The sequence below is a fragment of the Somniosus microcephalus genome, chromosome 9 (genome assembly GCF_052327205.1).
Source record: "Somniosus microcephalus isolate GS21.2 chromosome 9, FLI_Smic_1.0, whole genome shotgun sequence".
Lineage (NCBI taxonomy): Eukaryota > Metazoa > Chordata > Chondrichthyes > Squaliformes > Somniosidae > Somniosus > Somniosus microcephalus.
In genome coordinates this window covers 38,079,767-38,101,847 of record NC_140995.1, presented here as the reverse complement: position 1 = coordinate 38,101,847, position 22,081 = coordinate 38,079,767, and the positions used below count along the sequence as shown (strand labels likewise).

The 22,081-nt window shown below is 45.8% G+C and overlaps 1 protein-coding gene across 2 annotated transcripts in view; it reads left to right on the top strand.

Moving 5' to 3' along the window:
- LOC147112344 (uncharacterized) overlaps nt 1-22,081 on the top strand; it is a 94,977-nt gene that overhangs the window by 22,248 nt on the left and 50,648 nt on the right. Inside the window, exons 14-22 of one of the 2 annotated variants that reach the window (XM_085998266.1) lie at nt 110-163; nt 257-310; nt 412-465; nt 3,931-4,002; nt 4,116-4,151; nt 5,025-5,069; nt 5,163-5,195; nt 7,425-7,571; nt 13,194-13,370. In XM_085998266.1, the coding sequence (XP_085854392.1) occupies nt 110-163; nt 257-310; nt 412-465; nt 3,931-4,002; nt 4,116-4,151; nt 5,025-5,069; nt 5,163-5,195; nt 7,425-7,571; nt 13,194-13,370 (672 nt within the window). The remainder of the gene's footprint in view (nt 1-109; nt 164-256; nt 311-411; nt 466-3,930; nt 4,003-4,115; nt 4,152-5,024; nt 5,070-5,162; nt 5,196-7,424; nt 7,572-13,193; nt 13,371-22,081) is intronic. The other variant, XM_085998267.1, reaches the window with a different exon arrangement.

Here is a 22,081-nt window from a genome sequence, read left to right as displayed (position 1 = left end):
ATTTGTGCTGTAACCATTCTATGATTCTATGATTGTATTTACACAAACTTTAAAAAATCCTAAATGTTCATTCTTATTTACAGCATGTACATTGTATTTTTCCTTGCAGGGAATAGTTGGAGATCCAGGCCAACCTGGAAGAGATGGAGGCACAGGCATCGAGGTATACTTTAGTGAATACATAAGTTAAAAAATATACGATTCAATATGTATCCGAATCTTGATAGCATTAATTACTCTTAATTGTTATTTTCAGGCATATCAAGGACAACGGGGAGTAAAAGGACAACAAGGCACTATCGGACACAAGGTTAATGGAACATTCTCTTTTGTTTAAGTTTTTGGATAATTCAATCAATGCTGTGAACAATAGGACTTTAATAATTTTGAGTTTTCTATTTTTTTTTAAAGGGAGAGAAAGGATTTCCTGGACAGCGAGGTCACGAGGGTCCAATGGGGAAATCTGTAAGTAGTTAAAGCTGGAGTTTGATTTCTTTTTGTGGTAAATTCTGATTCTTATGTTTTGACCCCCACCTGCTGAATGATTTAATATTAATAAAAAATGTGTAAGTGGAGTGCCAAAGAACTGTGGCATGGGTTCATAATTTCAACTCCTCTCGTGGAGGAATAATTTTTTCTGGTTACTGAGTGCGGCAAGATTTCCTCTGATTGTGATCTTAGATTTGAATGTTGCTAGAAATGGTGAACATGTAAGAAATCTTTGCTCAATGTTTAAAATGTAGCTAATCCTGAACAGCCAGAGGAAACCTCCCCCTGATCAGTCAGTGAGGAAAAGCATATAGAGGTCATGTACTTTACAATGAGGGAGGGATAATCAGCGAATCAATCACCATGGGTCACTCTTGCTAAGCTCCCAGTGACATTGACAGAGGCCTGTGGACCATTTGCCTCTGTTGTGTTGACAAGGAAAAACTCAGAAAGTAGAAAAATAGAAGACATTTTTCAAATAATATTCTAAATAAAGAAGGAAATGTGATGTAGTACTTGTCTTCCAATCATATGGTTTGGGGTTTGGATCTGTCATCTTTGGATCACCTAACACAAAATAATCTGGTAAGGGATAGGAGGAAGGAAAAAACTACGAGTGAACTCACCTTTGTGTAAATGTGTTTTCTTTCGCCCTGTCATGAAATTGCACTGTCATTGAAGCAGTCTGCAGTCCAAATTGACCCACTTGTCCTGAAAGTGGAATGTGTAGCTCCTATGAAAAATATATTGGTCAATTGAGATTAAAACAATATTTAAATAAACAGGGGAAAAAAACATTTAAAAATCTCTCAATACATCAAAATAAGATCAGAAAAACTCTCCTCTTTCCCCCACCTGGGTGCAGGGCCGCAAACGTTTCATTGATCTCAGTAGATCACGAAACATTAGTACAAAGCCACATTCAACCTCATCATGCTGTGCGTCTCATCACATCCCCATCACTCTGCCTTCCCTACCCTACTCCTGCACATCCTTATTCACACCAACTTGCCTTGCAGCTCCACCCATCCCTCTCTATTTACATTATCACATCTCCATCTCACTCGCCACCCCTCACAATCACCCTCATCCTAGTGCAATCATACCAACTAACAACACACAAGGGTAGGCACTTGGCTGTTTTATGCAATGTTCATATTAATTTTCTGTTAATGTGGTGTCAAACGTTGAAACCTTTATTTTCAGCACTTTGCGTTCTTGGACAGATTTGTGTGCACCTTTGGAAGTGGCTTAGTGAGTTGCAGTGAATGCTGAGACATAACGGTACCCCCCGCAATGGCAATGAGTGTGAAAGGAAAGGTTTGGGCATTGTAGGGGTGCTTTATGTTGTTGGTGTGGGGTGGTGCCACCTGGCGCATCATGTGGCAGCCAGGGTGTACAGCGTCAAGTGAAGTAAATCTGGCCATGGTGAGGCCATCCCTGGTGTCCTGGGCAACACTGTGGTCGGGTGCTGATGCCCTCTGTCCTGTGCAGCATCAGTTGATTGCAGAGAAGGTTGGTGTTGTTGTTGGTGCTGCTGGTGTGACTGGTGATGCTGGTGTTGGGGCTGATCGTGGTGGGATTCTGAGGACCAAGGTGAGAGAGTTTCAAGAGCACCCATGCTGATGAAATAGATGGAAGGTGAAGTAGAGATGCCAGAAGCGATCTGTCAATGGTGGGAGAGGTAATGAGGTCATACTTGATGGAGACTTATGTAAAGACTTGCAACATCCTGAATCTGTAGTGGAAATGCAGTTTAGAGAAGCTAGTGGTTAATGGAACATATCTCAATCAGCTGGGAGCTTTGACTTGACATTTGAAGCTGTCACCTCATCAGCTGATTCAATGGCCACTGACCTCCTGGCTCAGTTTCACAGATGAGATCTTGGCACAGTGGGAAACTGGTGGGAAACCTGTCAAATCCAAAAAGCTGGGGGAAACGTGGTTAGCACTGTTGCCTCACAGCGCCAGGGACCCGAGTTCGAATCCAGTCTCGGGTGACTGTCTGTGTGGAGTTTGCACATTCTCCCCGTGTTTGCGTGGGTTTCCTCCGGGTGCTCCGGTTTCTTCCCACAGTCCAAAGATGTGCGGGTTAGGATGATTGGCTATGATAAATTGACCCTTAGTGTTAGGGGGATTAAATACGTGGGGTTACGGGGATCGGGTGGGATATGTGTCGGTGCAGGCTCGATGGGCCGAAATGGCCTCTATCTGCACTGTGGGGTTTCTGTGATTTCTGTGATTCTGTGAAAACCATTGATAAGTGGCTGTAAACAAGCCACTAATGATTTTAATTGTCTCCGCTGCCGCTGCATGTCAGGTCTGCTTAGCACTGACAGACATGACATTTAGTAAAGGTGCATGGCGGCAGGTTCACAGCGGGATCCTGACCCACTGGGGAAAAAAAAAATTCCCACCCGACCTGCCACTGATTGTGCCCGCTGGTCCCCTGCAAAATCCAGCCCTTACTTTTTAAAATGTTAAATTGCAAGAAATGTCAGCGTTTTTAGTCAAATCACCATTTTAGCTCAATAAATGTAAACCAGTACATATTTAATATAAATGGTCAGTTTTGTGAAGGTAAAGCAGGTATGAAATGTTGCTGTAGAATTTTCGTGGGGTTTTCCAACCATCTGCTGAAACTTTAGCGAATGATCCGCGGAAACCCTGGGGAAATGGTTGTAAACAGTGTTTATACCACTTCTCCGGGATTTCCACAGATCTTAGAAACATAGAAAAAATAGGAGCAGGAGTAGGCCATTCGGCCCTTCGAGCCTGCTCCGCCATTCAATATGGTCATGGCTGATCCTCTATCTCAATACCATATTCCCACTCTCTCCCCATACCCCTTGATGCCTTTTGTGTCTAGAAATCTATCTCTCTCCTTCTTAAATATATTTAGTGACTTGGCCTCCACAGCCTTCTGTGGTAGAAAATTCCACAGGTTCACCACCCTCTGAGTGAAGAAATTTCTCCTCATCTCAGTCCTAAGTGTCCTACTCCATATCCGGAGACTGTGACCCCTCGTTCTAAACCCCCCAACCAGGGGAAACATCCTCCCTGCATCCAGTCTGTCTAGCCCTGTCAGAAGTTTATACGTTTCAATGAGATCTTCTGTTGAAGTTACGCCCGATGATCAGGAGAACCCCCGCAGAAATTTAAATCGTTAAGATTCAAGTGGCTCAATGAGATGCAGGATTGGATTCAACCTGGTCAACTTATAAAGATGAATTTGTAGCTGAATCATCTCTAGGACTAGTGTGAAACAACGCAGTGTTAGAGAAAATTATGACTCGATTGCCAGAATACTATATTTAAAGGATACAAAGCATTCATGAAAATATTTCTTGATTCAATAAAATACATTGTAGTGATTTTTGTATTTCTTTCCTAATGAATTGTATGTTAATTTTTACATAACTTTACAATCCCATCATACAGGGACCAAAAGGCCAAAGAGGTGATGCAGGAATACCAGGACGGCCTGGGTTTGTTGGGTATCCTGGAATTCATGTAAGTTTTATTGTGGCCTCAAAATATTGTTCTTTCTAATGACCAGTAATTTTTTTTACTTTACATCTTCTATTATGTGTCTACCTATTTTAATAAGTCTAAATTTCCTATAGGGTCATATAGGATACCCAGGAGTGAAAGGATTGAAGGTATGGATCTTGTTTGACTTGTGCTGAAACATCTTAGGATTACCAAAGGATTTTATGGTCTTAGCTTAATTGTTAGGGCTCTCACCACTGAGTCAGAAGGTTCTGAGTTCAAGCCTCACTTAAACGCATAATCTAGGCTGATGAAGAAGTGTTGCACTGTTGAAGGTGCTGTCTTCTAGATGAGCTGTTAAACTGAGGTCCATTGCCTGCTCAGGTGGACATAAAAGGATCCCATGATACCATCTTGACCAATCTCCTTCAACCAACACTCAGAGAAAAAGCAGATTACATGGCCATTTATGATTTATTGTTTATGGGACCTTGCTGTGTACAAATTGGCTGCCGCATATGCCTACATAACAATAGTGAATGCTATTCATAAGTAAGCCATTGATTGTAAAAGGCTTTGGGAAATCTGGAGAATATGATAAGGTGCTAAATAAATGCTAATTCTTTCTTCTCTTATTAATGTTGCTTGGCATTATGATATAATAGCTTCTAATACTTTAAACTAGGAATTCTGGGGGTAAAATTCAACTTTGGTGGGGGCACAAAATGGGCAGTAGCGGATTGGTTGCCCATTATACACACTGCCTGATTTTCTTTTGCATTAATGTTAATGAACATCAAAATGGGGTGAGGTGCATAATGGGTGGTCAATCTGCTACTGTCAGTTTCACGTCGAAGTTGAATTTTAGCCTGTGTTCATTAATGCAAGGACTTAAAAATCATCTGGTGAATGTTTATGTGAAAGATCTTAAGTATTAAATACTGCTGTGATTGATATGAGGGCAGGTTTTTGCAATGTGCTGTTTATGTTTCACTAAGAATGAAAAACCCAATAATGAACAATAACCACTTATTGTCTCTCAGGGTGATACAGGTGCTGATGGAACACAGGGTAGTGAAGGTCTAAAGGTAATATAAAAATGTCACTTTTAAAATTTTATTTGAAGGGCAACAAGAAGTAATGTTTATATTAATGACAGTTTCCAATTTATTTGGTTTAAGGGTGAAAAAGGAGAAAAAGGACCAAAAGGAGAAGTAAGTAAAGACATTATGGGTCTTACATTCTTATGCTCACTTCGCAAAGAGTAAATTTGAGTAATGATGAGTGGTGAAATTTTAGGAGCAAAGGCAAATGATTAAGGGATTCTATTTCCTTTCATGCAGGAATCCAAACAAGAGGGCATAATCTTAAAATTAGAGCTAATTCCCTGTTTCCTACCTCCTAACCAATTAACAACCCATATCACAAGATAACCTCCAATTTCATGTGTTCCCATTTTTGCTAATAATCTCGTGTGTGGAAAATTATCAAATGCCTCCTGGAAGTCCATATAGACAACTTCCATAGGCACTCCCCTATCCACCATGCTAGTGATTCAACTAGGTTAGTCAGACATGACCTATCCGTCACAAATCCATGCTGACTCTCATTGATCAACTGATACAGGCACTCTGTCTCTGATGATAGATTCCAGAAAATTCCCCACAATTGATGTTAAACTGACAGGTCTATGGTTACCTGGTTTCTCTCTCCCTTCCTTCTGGTTTTGCTGCCACATTTGTTCCTTGTATGTTGTGAACATCTCTGTATTGTTTCTTGATGTGCTGCCCTGGTCGATCGCCAACTGATAAGCTTCAGGAGCTACAGAAAGTCCGCTATTTATATTTGAGGCTAATATAATGGACCTGTATTAGTGCCGGGGTTCCTATTGCTGTAGTCACTGTGGGCTCATTCCTTAGAGATGTGCCTACTGTCATTTATGCAGGATTATGTGACGGCACAGAACTGCTTCTGACATGACTGCCAACTAGCAGCTCCTGTACCGATCCGCACATACCACTACTGGAAGCATCTCCTCATGGTGCCCACTGATCTGTGTAAGCATGGAATCATGAACACTAATGAAGTTTTGGAATCACTCTATTGTTTGCCTATAACTTTTCCCTAATTAAGTTACAGCCAGCCGTGACTTTATCTTGGAGTTTGGATCCCAAAGCCTCTATAGCAACAGTGGGAGCATTTGTGAAAGATGAAATTTCCACTGCAGATGCCATTGCTATTACTATGTGATGAATGACAAACTGCAGTCCAAACACTGGTTCTCCATGAATTCACTCATGGGAGATGGCAGTACATAACTGATGTTGGAATCATCAACAGTACCCAGACTACCTTTCAGTTTTGTGTGCAAGGAAGCAAGAGTTTGCTCAGTGCTGTGCCAACCTCTACTTAAAAACTGACCAACTAAATTTTGTATACCCATGCAGCTCAGGAGGGACACAGCATTCTGGCTTTCCACTCTACATTAGCTGGCTCCTCATCAACCGCAACCAGTGCTACCTCTTCCTCACTAAGGCTTGGTACTCACCCTGTGCTTCCTCATCATTACAATTAGCTGCTTCTTTGTAGTATCTGCATCTATGCCAGTGCCTGGTTCAAGTGCACATGGTGATGGCTGGCACTAAAGTGTGTAGTACTCTTCAAGTATGGTTGACGGTTCTCCTTGCTCTGTGAAGGTGGCACATGGTGCATTGTGGTTACATAAGCATACTTATCCATTTGGGTGCTGTTTTGTCAATGCATGTTATTTACTTGTGCAGAATGAATGCATATGAACAAGCTGATGCAGCATATTGGGTGAATCATAGAATGTATGATTAATATGGTACATAACTAGTTTTGTTGGCATTCAGATATTTTCTCAAGCAGGTGCACACTGCACAATTGGATTATTGAACGTTGGCATTCATAGTGGTTAAATGGCTTGTTAAGTGCTTGAGAAGTATTGAAGGATCACTATGGCAGGTGCATCATGATTCGCTCCTACTTTCTAAATACATATAATGAATTTGCATTCTCACACATCACACTTTTGAAAGATGTACATTCTGATTAATTTAATTACTACTTCCTAAAATTGGAGAAAAATATTAGCAAAAATAGCAGCCGTGACTTCTCTGTGATTATTCATTGACCTGTTTCTTTGGGAAGTAACATTGTCTCTGCCTCCCTTCACCCCATAATTGCTGGCTGTGCCTTCAGATGTCTAGGCCCCATGCCCCACCACTTCTCCACCCTCCTTAAAACCCAGCTATTTGACCAAGCCTTTGGTCCCCGCCCCCATATCTTTTTTTTTGGCTCGGCATCGATTTTGTTTGATTATGCCTTGGGATGCTTTCTAATTTAAATGTGCTATATAAATACAAGTTGTTATTATTTTAAGTGCGTATTCTTCTTTAAAAGCCTTTCACTTTATTGTCTAGCTTGGAGATGAAGGGGATCCTGGGCCAGTGGGTCTCAAGGGTAAAAGAGGGCCTCCTGGGGAACCAGGTGAACTGGGCCCAGTTGGAGAGCAGGGTGTAACTGGTGATACAGGCCTGGCTGGATCCTCTGGAGCTGTTGGACCTCCTGTAAGTAAAATGAAATGTGAAATGCAAAACTATGTGCATTCACATTGTAAATCTAACCTCCTTTGGTGACTTTTTGGGTCTAGAAATATTCTACTATATATGACAATTAATGTAAGGATAAATCATAGTGGTACAGAAATACAAGTTTGCAATGCGAGCAATTATATTATAAATAGCCAGTAAATGTGAGGTTCAACAATATGGTATACATTACAAAGGTTATTGTATATATTAACAAATGAGATGACAGAAGCAAAGTTTTCAGTCAAGTGTATATTGTCTGCTAGTGTCTTGTGAAAAAATTAATCTGTTTTGTTATTCAGCTAAAAAAAATGATCTTTGAATGTCATTGCAAAGATTTTTTTTTAGAAATTAAGGCCTAGAAATTCAGTTGTTTGCGCCAGCCGCTAGCGCCTTAGGAGGAGGAGATGTTGGGCGCTAGGCGGCTAGCGGCCGGGCGCAGCGCGATCTGCGCCTCTCCGCAACTTCAGTAAAGATTTAGCGGCGGCGCAAAGCCTTTGCGCGTGCTCAGCTGCGCACGCAGATCCTGACGTCATTTCATCGTGCAACGCCCTTTGTTCGCCCCAAACCGGAAATTCAGTGGCGCCGGCCTATTGTGCGCCTGGCGCCCCTAGCGACTGGTAGAGGGGAACGGTTCTCAGTCGCTGCGGGGCACGGGGGGCGCAAATTAAAGGGCACTCCTCCTGCAGTAGAAAAGGCAGCCATTTTGCAACACTCCTTCTTTGTGAGAGATGGATCTTTGCCGAGAGACAAAGGTAGAGAGCTTTCTGCTTTGGCTCAACACTCGCACAGGTACTTGTGGCTTCAGGCCACAGCTTTCCACTTGTCTTTAACTTCAGTGTCATATCATTGATTGCAAACATATAATGGGGGCTGCAATGGGTGCAAACGTTGGCCTTCTCCATTGCATTCAAAGGGCTCACAGACGCCGTGAGAGAGTGGCAGTCATGGCCAGACGGAGAGGGGGCAACAGGCGTCGGCAAAGGAGGCCTTACCCACCCAGGGTATACCGCCAGCAGTTCTCATATCTGAACATGTCTGACGAGCAGTGTGTTCGGAGGCTGCGATTCCGAAGGGCGGTGGTCACAGAGATCTGCCACCTGCTTCGCGGAGATCTGCAGCCACATCTGAGGAGCAGGACGTCTCTGTCGGTGGCAGTGAAGGTGACGGTGTCTCTCAACTTCTATGCCACCGGCTCCTTCCAATCCGCTACTGGGGACATTTCCAACATCTCCCAGTTTGCCATGCATTGCTGCATCCGCCAGGTGACCAATGCCCTTTTCAGAAGGAGACGTCAGTTCATCTCCTTCTCCATGGCCCTTGTCAAGCAGCAACAGCGTGCAATGGGCTTTGCAGCATTAGCGGGCTTCCCCATGGTGCAGGGCGCCATTGACTGCATGCATGTGGCTTTGCGGGCACCTCTGGAGAATGCCGAGGATTACCGCAACCGTAAGGGCTACCATTCGCTCAACATGCAGTTGGTGTGTGACCACAGGCAGCTCATCCTAGCTGTCAATGCCCGCTTTCCAGGCAGCAGCCACGATGCCTTCATCCTGCGACAGACTTCTGTGGCAGACATGTTCCAGGCCCAGCCTCACCCACGAGGATGGCTTCTCGGGGACAAAGGCTATCCTTTGTGCACCTGGCTGATGACCCCGCTCCGTGCGCCCAGCACCCCTGCTGAAGAGGGATACAATGACAGCCATCAAGCAACCAAGAACATCATTGAGCAAACAATCGGCGTCCTGAAGCAACGGTTCCGCTGTCTGGATCGTTCCGGAGGAGCCCTACAATATTCGCCTGAGTGAGTCTCCCATTTCGTGGTCGTGTGCTGCATGCTGCACAACCTGGCTATCCGCAGGACTCAGCCACTGCCACCAGAGATTGGAGGACCACCTGAGGAGGAGGAGGAGGAGGAGGAGGACCAGCACAGGAGGGAGGCAGAAAGTGCAAGGGCCGCCCGTCGGCGGCTTATTGAACGTCGGTTCTAGGCCCCCTCTCAGGGAATGGCTTGTGCCAATGTCACCAGATGAATGTAGCCGCTCCACAAGTCCTCAGCCGAGCAGGGCAACCAGGACTTGCAAAATAAAGCATGGACAGTGCGATTTAAGAACATTTATTACTTGGAAACCTCTGCCCTTCCCACATTACAAACTAATGGAGAGAAGCCCCCTCAAAAAACACAAATCGACCAGTCTCGGCCTTTCAAAAAACACAAATCGACCAGTCTCGGCCTTTCAAAAAACACAAATCGACCAGTCTCGGCCTTTCAAAAAACACAAAACGAACAGTCTCGGCCTTTCAAAAAACACAAAACGAACAGTCTCGGCCTTTGCATGTGAAACAAAACATTTGGCCACACCTTCTACTTTTTGGTCTGCGAGGGTGATGCCTTTCGCATCCGTGACTGGCCCCTGCCCGCCCTGCAGCTCCTCCTCAATGGGACCCCAGTGGCTGAAGCAAGGCTGGGGGAAGGCTTCTGAGGGTCACATGGTGAGACGGCAGATGCCCTTGGGGGTCGGCCTGGACCAGGTCTGGCCCTGGAGGGGCCAGCTGCTGACTGGTGCAACTCTGCTTGTGCGGCAGCACTCTGTCCAGCGGCTGGTGGCAGCTGCAACGGAGGAGTGGCAGTGTCAGCTGCAGGAATGCTGCCAACCTGACAGATCACAGATACTCCCTGGTCGCCTGAGACAGTGGCACTCGCACGGGCCAGCACTGCAGCATGCGCAGCAATCTGCTGAAGCACAGACTGCTGGGCTGCTGCAGCGCGGCGAGTGCCCTGGCGATGCCTGGCTGATCCAGCGAGGGTGGCAGCAGTTAGTGCCTGTGTGGCCCTGGTCTGTGTCCGCATGACACCAACCAGTGAATGGACGGCACGACTGAGCACTTGGCTAGAAGCCGCCTGTGCTGCCCCGAATTCCTGCACACTCCTTGACAGTGACTCTATGGAGTCAGGCATCCTTGCCGCTGCAGCCATGAGCTCAGCGTGCCTGCGCTCAGCCTGGGCGGCCATTTCCTCTAGGAGCCGCACCTCCTCTGCGCTCACCGTCGCAGGACTGGAGGCCGCACTCACCCTCCGGGGAGAAGTCCGCCGAGCTTCCCCACCCCTCCCGCGTTGCTGCAGGCCGCTGGGCCCCGGAGCTTCACTCTCCTCCGACCCTTCCCCCCCGGCTCCCCTCCAGGGAAGACGTGTCCCCATCATCGCCATGGGCTGCCTCAGCTGAGGGTGGCACTGATGGGCCGGCTTCCTCTTCCTCCTCCTCGAATTCTGAATCACTGACAGTGGCAGCTTGAGGGCCCGCCTCCTCACCTGGCGATTCACCATCTGAAAGCAGGGAGGCGCAAGAGTTGCTTTAGAGTGAGGACAGGGCGGCAGCGAGGGAGGCATGAGTGCTGCCATGCACTGCATTGGTCGGACAGTGGCAAAGGATGCTGTTCTGAGGCGTAAGTGGAAAGAGAGAGGTCAAAAAGGTGATGCCCTTACCATTGGGGCCCAGAACAGGGTCGGCATCTCCACTGGCGACGGGGCCAATCAGCCGGCCTGCCATAATGCGCTCCATACGCTGGTCGAGGTCGGAGAGCTCTTTGAGGTCAGGACGGCCTCCCCCGGTCTCACGCTGCTTCCTCCGGTTGTGCGCCACCTTGGCCTGCAAGAGAAAGGACGGCCTCTAAGTACAGTGTGAAGCCCTGATCTTGGCTGCACTGCCTCCCATGGTGGACTAGCCCTGACAGTGTGAAGCCCTGATCTTGGCTGTACTGCCTCCCATGGTCGAATAGCTTGTACAGTGTGTAAAGTGCTGAATGTGCAAGTGATTTTCATGACAGTCCCATAGCTGCTGGATGAGGGCTGGCCATTAGGGCTTTCAGGTCCCTTTGCCCATAAACTGAGGTGCACATGCAGGGATGAGGAGGACACTGGAAAGGGTACTCACCCTGACAACCCGAGTGAGGTCGTTGAACTTTTTCCGGCATTGCACAGGAGTCCTGGCAACCACGCTGTTGGAGTTCACCCTGTTTGACACCTCCCTCCAGGCTTTCCGGTAGGCGCTGGGCAGCGGCCTCCTGCCACCTTCAGAGAACAGAACATGGCGCCTGCGCTCCACTGCGCCAACCAGCACCCTCAGGTCGCTGTCGCTGAAGCGCTGCGCTCTCTCCCTGGCCTTCTCCATAGTCCTGGGCGTTGCACAGATGAAGCAGAAGTGGTCAGGCCTTGCTTCAGGGCTGCAGTGTGCAGGGCGTGGCAGGCAAACAAATCCACCCTCCCCCTTTAAGAGCTGACCGGCGCCAGTGTGTCTGCCGTCAATCAGCAACTCGCTGCACCTGCGCTGCGCCCGCCCTCGGGGGTATTGCCCCGGGCCGCCGGCTTAGCGCCTAATGATAGTCGTGCATCGCCTGTTTTAGCGCAGCAGCAACCTCTTGGGGCGATGCCACCGAATATCGGCGAAGGTGGCGCGAACGTGCGCCGGGCGCAAACTTTAGCGGCCGCCCGGCTGTAGCGCCCCAAACGTGGCTATACTGAATTTCTAGGCCTAAGCCTTTGTAAAAAATAATCTTAACTGTTATTTTAACACATGCTACTGGGCACGATTGGAACATTATGGTCCATGAACATAATCTAACACAAACCTGAATCAGGATATCACACAGCAGTTAAAATATTTATGGTGTACTTTTGACAATTTTAATGTTTTTTTTAATTCATTCATGGGATGTGGGCATCGCTGGCAAGGCCAGCATTTATTGCCCTTGAGGAGGTGGTGGTGAGCTGTCTTTTTTGACCCGCTGCAGTCCTTGCGGTGAAGGTACTCCCACAATGCTGTTAGGGACGGAGTGCCAGGATTTTGACCCAGCAACGATGAAGGAAGGGCGATATATTTCCAAGTCAGGATGGTGTGTGACTTGGAGGGTAACTTGGAGGTGGTGGTGTTCCCATGCACCTGCTGCCCTTGACCTTCTAGGTGGTAGAGGTCGCGGGTTTGGGAGGTGCTGCCGAAGAAGCCTTGGTGAGTTGCTGCAGTGCATCTTGTAGAAGGTACACACTGCATCCACGGTGTGCTGGGAGTGAATGTTTAAGGTGGTGGATGGGGTGCCAATCAAGCAGGCTACTTTGCCCTGTATGGTTGCGAGCTTCTTGAGTGCTATTGGAGCTGCACTCATCCAGGCAAGTGGAGAGTATTCCATCACACTCCTGACTTGTGCCTTGTAGATGGTGGGAAGGCTTTGGGGCATCAGGAGGTGAGACACTCGCCGCAGAACACCCAGCCTCTGACCTGCTCTTTTAACCACAGTAGTTATGTGGCTGGTCCAGTTAAGTTTCTGGTCAATGGTAACCCCAGGAAGTTGATGGTGGGGGATTCGGTGATGGTAATGCTGTTGAATGTCAAGGGGAAGTCGTTTGACTCTCTCTTGTTGGAGGTAGTCATTGCCTGGCATGGTGTGGCGTGAATGTTACTTGCCACTTATCAGCCCAAGCCTGAATGTTGTCCATCTCTTGCTGCATGTGGGCAAGAACTGCTTCATTATCTGAGCAGTTGCGAATGGAACTGAACACTACGCAATCATCAGCAAACATATATTTTATGTGTATTATGTGTATTTTAGGGTCCAATTTTGCCAGCCAGTCATGTGATTGAGGTCTGCAAAAGACTTGTTCTTGAACAAATGTCACTATATACGAGTATAGTGAGAAGAAAGTGTGCCAGTGCATGCCCTCTTTATGGAGATGTTCCAATGGGACCTCCTGGATCAGTTGGCGAGAATGGACAACCTGGGAAACCTGTGAGTAATCATATATTTGTTGAAAGAATCTACTTTCAGACCACTGCTACTGTTCAGTAGGCTGTTGGCTTAGAAATTCACTTAGGTCAGTTTTGAAGCTGCAAAAGAATGCAGGGAATGATTCCTGGTGCCGAAACACGGCGGTCTGAGGATCGTGAGAAATTGGTCTGCAGGCCACAGCTAAATAATTGTGGCAAGCTGTGGGCGCCTGTTGAAGCTCACCCGAATGAAGAATCAAATTTGGGGCCGCCTGTCTCACCGGCAGCAACCCTCGTGTAAGTCCTGGGAGTGGCGGGGGGCAGGGGGCATGCGGCGGGCGGAAGGCAGCAGGTGGGGAGAGGGCGATCACAGCTGTCAGAAGTGCTGTGGAGCCGGGAGGAGAAATCCTGCCGCAGGCTAGACTGCAGGCTACATCTAGAAATGTGGCAGATGGTACATTGTGATTACATGCATTGACAATGCATCACCTCAATTGATAAATATGCTTATGTAATCCTGTTGGTGAAGCAGGGCCGCTCAAGGCAGCCCAATTTCTTGGAGGGGACCTAAAGCATTAGTCCCCTCATTAACATATGCAAGAGGCTTATTGCTTGTTTCAGACGACTGCCCCAGAAGACTAAAAAATGGTCTGACCTAATTTCAGGTCAAACATGTTGGACCTCAAAATTGGGTCTCGTTGCGCCCATTTTACTGGCATAAAACAGGTGCAACGAGGTCCAATTTCTATCCCAATATCCCCGATAGAACCTGGATCCCATCAATCCTAATTAGTCATATATTTTAACATAATGGGGGTAACATTCAACTTCAGCAAAGGCGCAAAACAGGCAGTTGTGGATCGTCCACCCACTATGCACCCGCCAAATTTCCCGCTCCACTGAAGTAAATGGAAAGAAAAATTAGGCAAGGTGTATAACAGGCGGCAGACTTGCTTCTGCCTGTTTTGTGCACGCGCCGAAGTTGAGTTTAACTCCCAGTGTTAATTAAAAAGATTAGAAAACTTGCACAATTCTATACATATTTCTTACATGCAGAAGCTGCCATTGAATGGTGTACACCCAAACGTTTTATCTATGCCACACACGCAGACATTCTTGTAAACAATATTTGTTACCAGCTCCCAAGTGAACTTAATTTAAGATTTAACCTCATGGACTGAAGCATTATTTTTAATAAAAAATAAACTTTTCTATTTGTCATTTTGAGAATAGTGTCAGTAAAGTGTAAAAATTATCATTACAGCTCAGAGTAAGAACTAAGTACAGAATACTCAGAATATAAGTCAGGGTATAAAATCATTGAGTGGAATTATAACTTTATATAAAATCAAGTTGCATTAACTCCACTTATAGGAGCATAGGAACAGAAGTAGCCCATTCAGCCCCTCGAGCCTGTTCTGCCATTCAATGAGATTATGGCTGATCTGTATCCTAACTCCATTTACCAGCCCTGGCTCCACATCCCTTAATATCCTTGGCTAGCAAAAATCTATCAATCTCAGATTTTAAATTATTAATTGAGCTAGCATCTACTGCTTTTTGTGGGAGAGGATTCTACACTTCTACCACCCTTTGCGTGAAGAAGTGTTCCCTTACTGCGCTTCTGAATGGTCTGGCTCTGATTTTAAGGTGATGACCCCTTGTCCTAGACTCCCCCATCAGCAGAAAAAGTGATGTTGCATGTTTTTTTTATGAGCAATGTTCTGCAAAAAAGATAAAAGAACTGAGAAGTTCCTGTTGTCAAGCTAAGATGCAATAAAACTGATGTGATGCCCTAGTACAAGGAAATGAATGAGTGAGTGAATAAGGAAATAATGAATGAAGAGCAAGGTTTATTAGCCATCAGCTTGGGGGAAGCCTCTGACTTCATCCTTCCCATTCCCTTTATTACGCTATGCCCATAATTCCCATGGCCCTCTGATCATAAGGAGTCTTTGGTGTCTTTCCTTGTCATGTGCAATCTGCTCAAACAGTTATTAAAAAAATGTTGAAAACAGGAATCTGAGACATGTGTGAAACCCAAGTGTCTAGGTCAACTACCACCTTCCGCAATGTATAAACATCCAGTGTTAATTTCCTGGTGCAGTGTGTTCATTGCTTGCCATAGTTAATTGGTCACATAGTTCACGCATTGATATGACAACATCACACAGTGCCCAGAACAATATGAGTGCATCTGTGCATTTAGAAAGGATGACTAGTTGGCAAAGTGCAGTGCATTTCTTCTCCATGATGATGCACCAAGTCTAGAGTGAACTGCATTCAAGATGCATTGTTGGCTAACATTGAAAATGAGAAAATAGAATATGAGAGTAAACTAGCGAGAGACATAAAACAGATTGTAAAAGCTTCTATAGATATGTAAAAAGGAAGAGATTAGCGCAAGTAAACTTGGGTCCCTTACAGGCAGAGACAGGAGAAATTATAATGGGAATAAAGAAATGGCAGTGACATTAAGCAAATATTTTGTATCTGTCGTCACAGAAGAAGACACAAAAATAATTCCGGAAATAGTGGACAACCAAGGGTCTAGTGAGAATGAGGAACTTAAAAAAATTAGTATTAGTAAAGAAATAGTACTGGAGAAATTAATGGGACTAAAAGCCACCAAATCCCCTCGATCTGATGGCCTGTATCCTGGTGTTTTAAAAGAGGTGGCAATAGAAATAGTGGGTGCATTTGTTTTGATCTTCCAGAATTTCCTAGCTTCTGAAATGGTCCCTGCAGTTTGGAAGGTAGCAAATGTTACCCAGTTATTCAAGAAAGCCGAGAGAGAGAAAACAGGGAACTATAGACCGGTTAACCTGACATTGATAGTAGGGAAAATGCTAGAATCTATTATTAGGGATGTAGTAACAGGACACTTAGAAAATCATCATATGATTGGGCAGAGTCAACATGGATTTATAAAAGGGAAATCATGTTTGACAAATCTGTTAGAGTTTTTTGAGGCTGTAGCTAACAGGGTAGATAAGGGGAAGCAGTGGATGTGGTGTATTTTGATTTTCAGAAAGCATTCGATAAGGTGCCACAAAAGAGGGTATTACACAAGATTAGGGCTGATCGAATTGGGGGTCATATATTAGCATGGATTGAGGATTGATTAATGGACATAAAACAGAGAGTAGGAATAAACGGGTCACTTTCACGTTGGCAAGCTGTAACTAATGGGGTACCGCAAGGATCAGTGCTTGGGCCTCAGCTATTTACAATCTATATCAATGATTGTAATGTATCCAAGTTTGTTGACGATACAAAGCTGGGTGAGAAAGTAAGTTGTGAGGAGCACGCAAAGAGGCTGCAAAGGGATATAGACAGGAAAAGTGAGTGGGCTAGAACATGGCAGATGGAATATAATGTGGAGAAATGTGAAGTTATTCACTTTGGTAGGTAAAATTGATAAACAGAATATTTTTAAATGGTGAGAGATTGGGAAATATAGAAACATAGAAAAATAGGAGCAGGAGTAGGCCATTCGGCTCTTCGAGCCTGCTCCGCCATTCAATATGATCATGGCTGATCCTCTATCTCAATACCATATTCCCGCTCTCTCCCCATACCCCTTGATGCCTTTTGTGTCTAGAAATCTATCTATCTCCTTCTTAAATATTTTCAGTGACTTGGCCTCCACAGCCTTCTGTGGTAGAGAATTCCACAGGTTCACCACCCTCTGAGTGAAGAAATTTCTCCTCATCTCAGTCCTAAATGTCCTACCCCGTATCCTGAGACTGTGACCCTTTGTTCTAAACCCCCCAGCCAGGGGAAACATCCTCCTTGCATCCAGTCTGTCCAACCCTGTCAGAATTTTATACGTTACAAAGAGATCCCCTCTCATTCTTCTAAACTCTAGTGAATACAGGCCTAGTCGACCCAATCTCTCCTCATACGACAGTCCTGCCATCCCAGGAATCAGCCTGGTGAACCTTCGTTGCACTCCCTCTATGGCAAGTATATCCTTTCTTAGGTAAGGAGACCAAAACTGCACACTGTACTCCATGTGTGATCTCACCAAGGCCCTGTATAACTGTAATAAGACATCCTTGCTCCTGTACTCAAATCCTCTTGCAATGAAGGCCAACATACCATTTACCTTCCTAACTGCTTGCTGCACCTGCATGTTTGCTTTCAGTGACTGGTGTACAAGGACACCCAGGCCCCTTTGTACATCAGCATTTCCCAATCTAGCACCATTTAAATAATACTATACCTTTCTGTTTTTCCTACTGAAGTGGATAACTTCACAACTATCCACGTTATCCTGCATCTGCCATGTATTTGCCCACTCACTCAACTTGTCTAAATCGCCTTGAAGCCTCTTTGCAACCTCCTCACAACTCACAATCCCACCTAGTTTCATGTCGTCAGCAAACTTGGAAATATTATATTTGGTTCCCTCATCCAAATTATTGATATATATTGTGAATAGCTGGGGCCCAAGCACTGATCCCTGCGGTACCCCACTAGTCACCGCCTGCCACCCCGAAAAAGACCCATTTATTCCTACTCTCTGTTTCCTGTCTGTTAACCAATTTTCAATCCATGCCAGTATATTACCCCCAATCTCATGTGCTTTAATTTTGCGCACTAACCTCTTATGTGGGACTTTATCAAAGGCCTTCTGAAAATCCAAATACACCACATCCACTGGTTCTCCCTTATCTATTCTACCAGTTACATCCTCAAAAAACTCCAGTAGGTTTGTCAAACATGATTTCCCTTTCATAAATCCATGTTGACTTTGTCTAATCCTGTTGATATTTTCTAAGTGTCCTGTTATCACATCCTTTATAATAGACTCTAGCATTTTCCCTACTACTGATGATAGTCGTAAGTTCTCTGTTTTCTCTCTCCCTCCTTTTTTAAATAGTGGGGTTACATTTGCCACCCTCCAATCTGCAGGAACTGTTCCATAATCTATAGAATTTTGGAAGATGACAACCAATGCATCTGTCTGTGTGGAGTTTGCACATTCTCCCCGTGTTTGCGTGGGTTTCCTCCGGGTGCTCCGGTTTCCTCCCACAGTCCAAAGATGTGCGGGTTAGGTTGATTGGCCATGATAAAAAATTGACCCTTAGTGTTAGGGGGGGTTAAATACGTGTGGTTACGGGGTTACGGGGATAGGGCTTGGGTGGGATGGCTGTCGGTGTAGGGACCGGGTGCTAGGGTTTGGATGATCAGCCATGATCTTGTTGAATGGCGGAGCAGGCTCGAAGGGCCAAATGGCCTACTCCTGCTCCTACCTTCTATGTTTCTATGTTTCTATGCATCCACTATTTCCATGGTGACCTCTTTTAGTACTCTGGGATGCAGATTATCAGGCCCTGGGGATTTTTCAGCTTTCAGCCCCATTAATTTCTTCAGCGCTATTTTTTTACTAATACTAATTTCCTTTAATTCCTCCTTTTCACTAGACCCTTGGTTCCCTAGCATTTCTGGGAAGTTATTTGTGTCCTCTTCCGTGAAGACAGAACCAAAGTATTTGTTTAATTGCTCTGCCATTTCCTTGTTTCCCATTATAAATTCTCCTGTTTCTGACTGTAAGGGACCTACATTTGTCTTCACTAATCTTTTTCTTTTTACATACTTGTAGCAGCTTTTACAATCTGCTTTTATGTTCCTTGCAAGTTTACTCTCATACTCTATTTTTCCCTCTTAATCAATCTCTTGGTCCTTTTTTGCTGAACTCTAAACGGCTTCCAATCTTCAGGCTTGCTACTTTTTCTGGCAACTTTATATGACTCCTCTTTGGATCTAATACTATCTTTAATTTCGTTTGTTAGCCGTCGTTGGGCCACTTTTCCTTTTGTGTTTTTGTGCCAGAAAGGAATGTATAACTGTTGCAATTCATGCATTCATTCCTTAAATGTTAGCCATTGCCTATCCACCGTCATGCCTTTTAATGAAGCTCCCCAATCTTTCATAGCCAACTCACTCCTCATAACTTCGTAGTTTCCTTTGTTTAAATTTAGGACGCTAGTTTCGGACTTCTTCACTTTCCATTTTAATGAAGAATTCTATCATGAAATGTTGATATTCAGAGAGACCTGGGTGTCCTTGTACACAAATCACAAAGTTAACATGCTAGTACAGCAAGCAATTAGGAAAGGAAATTGTATGTTAGCCTTTATTTCAAGAGGATTTGAGTAGAAGAATAAATAAGTCTTACTGCAATTATATAGGGCCTTGGTGAGACTACACATGGAGTACTGTGCACAGTCTCGGCCTCGTTACCTAAGAAACGATATACTTACCTTAGAGGGAGTGCAACAAAGGTTCACCAGACTGATTCCTGGGATGGGGGTTGTAACGATCAATAACATGTCATTCTATAGTGGACACTAGGTGGAGCCGTAGAGCTGTGTAGAGCTGGATATAGCTGTATGTATAAGACTACACTACCCAGCTGTATATATATTAAGACTACATTACCCATGAGGCACTAGGCTACCCACAAGGCAACAGTCAAGATGGAAGCCTCTACAGATACTGTACCAGTCCACATGTGCTCAACTAGCAAAAGCTAGCTGTGTTCATAATAAGAATGTCTAGTTATTAATGAACATAACAGGGGTGATTGTCCTATGAGGAGAAATTGAGGAGCCTAGGCCTATATTCTCTAGAATTTAGAAGAATGAGAGGTGATCTATTGAAACATATAACATTTTTACAGGGCTTGACATGATCGATGCTGGGAGGATGTTTCCCCTGGCTGGGAAGTCTAGAATTAGGGGTCACAGTCTCAGAATAAGGGGTCGGCCATTTAGGACTGAGATGAAGAGAAATTTCTTCACTCAGAGGGTTGTGAATCTTTGGAATTCTCTACCCTAGAGGGCTGTGAATGCTCAGTCATTGAGTATATTCAAGACAGAGAATGATAGATTTTTGGATATGAAGGGAATCAAGGGATATGGGGATAGTGCGGGAAGGTGGTGTTACATAGGATTACATAGGATATACAGCACAGAAACATGCCATTCGGCCCAACCAGTCCATGCCTTGAGGTAGAAGATCAGCCATGATCATATTGAATGGTGGAGCAGGCTCGAAGGGCCGAATGACCTACTCCTGCTTCTATTTCTCATGTTCTTCTGTTCTTATGTTCATTCAAGTATATTGGATGAGATGATTTTTTGGGGCTGAATGAATGCAAGAGTGTAAATGAAGGAACACTTTCAGGTGGATGCCTCATGATAGTGACCAAATGCATTACCAAGTGAAACTCCAGGTGTAAGAAGATCTAATTGTAAGATTAAAGCCTAGAAATTCAGTTGTTTGTGCCAGCCGCTAGCGCCTTAGGAGGAGGAGAAGTGGGGCGCTAAGCGGCTAGCGCCCGGGCGCGACACGATCTGCGCCTCTCGCGAAATTCAGTTAAGATTTAGTGGCGGCGCAAAACCTTTGCACGCGCTCAGCTGCGCGCGCAGATCCTGACGTCATTTCATGGTGCAACGCCCTTTGTGCGCCCTGAACCGGAAATTCAGTGGCGCCGGCCTATTGTGCGCCTGGCGCCCCCCGCGACTGGTAGAGGGGAATGGTTCCCAGTCGCTGTGGGGCATGGGGGGCGCTAATTAAAGGGGACTCCTCCTGCAGTATAAATGGCAGCCATTTTGCTCCACTCCTTCTTTGTGAGAGACGGATATTTGGAGAGAGACAAAGGTAGAGAGCTTTCTGGTTTGGCTCAACACTCGCACAGGTACTTGTGGCTTCAGGCCAGAGCTTTGCACTTGTATTTAACTTTCAGTGTCATAGCATTGATTGGAAACATATAATGGGGGCTGCAATGGGTGGAAACGTTGGCTTGCTGCATTGCATTCAAAGGGCTCAGAGACGCCGTGAGAGAGTGCCAGTCGTGGCCAGATGGAGAAGGGCCAACAGGCATCAGCAAAGGAGGCCTTACCCACCCAGGGTATACCGCCAGCAGTTCTCATATCTGAACATGTCTGAGGAGCAGTGTGTTCGGAGGCTGCGATTCAGAAGGGAGGTGGTCACTGAGATCTGCCACCTGCTTCGCAGAGATCTGCAGCCACAGCTCAGGAGCAGGATGTCTCTGTCAGTGGCAGTGAAGGCGACGGTGGCTCTCAACTGCTATGCCACCGGCTCCTTCCAATCCGCTACTGGGGACATTTCCAACATCTCCCAGTTCGCGGTACATTGCTGCATCCGCCAGGTGACCAATGCCCTTTTCAGAAGGAGACGTCAGTTCATCACCTTCCCCATGACCGTGGACAAGCAGCAAGTGCGTGCAATGGGCTTTGCAGCATTAGTGGGCTTCCCCATGGTGCAGGGCGCCATTGACTGCACGCATGTGGCTTTGCGGGCACCTCTAGAGAATGCCGAGGATTACCGCAACCGGAAGGGCTACCATTCGCTCAACGTGCAGTTGGTGTGTGACCACAGGCAGCTCATCCTAGCTGTCAATGCCCGCTTTCCAGGCAGCAGCCTCGATGCCTTCATCCTGAGCCAGACTTCTGTAGCAGACATGTTCGAGGCCCAGCCTCACCCACGAGGATGGCTTCTCGGGGACAAAGGCTATCTTTTGTGCACCTGGCTGATGACCCCGCTCCGTGCGCCCAGCACCCCTGCTGAAGAGCGATACAATGACAGCCATCAAGCAACCAAGAACATCATTGAGCAAACAATCGGCATGCTGAAGCAACGGTTCCACTGTCTGGATCGTTCCGGGGGAGCCCTACAGTACTCGCCTGAGCGAGTCTC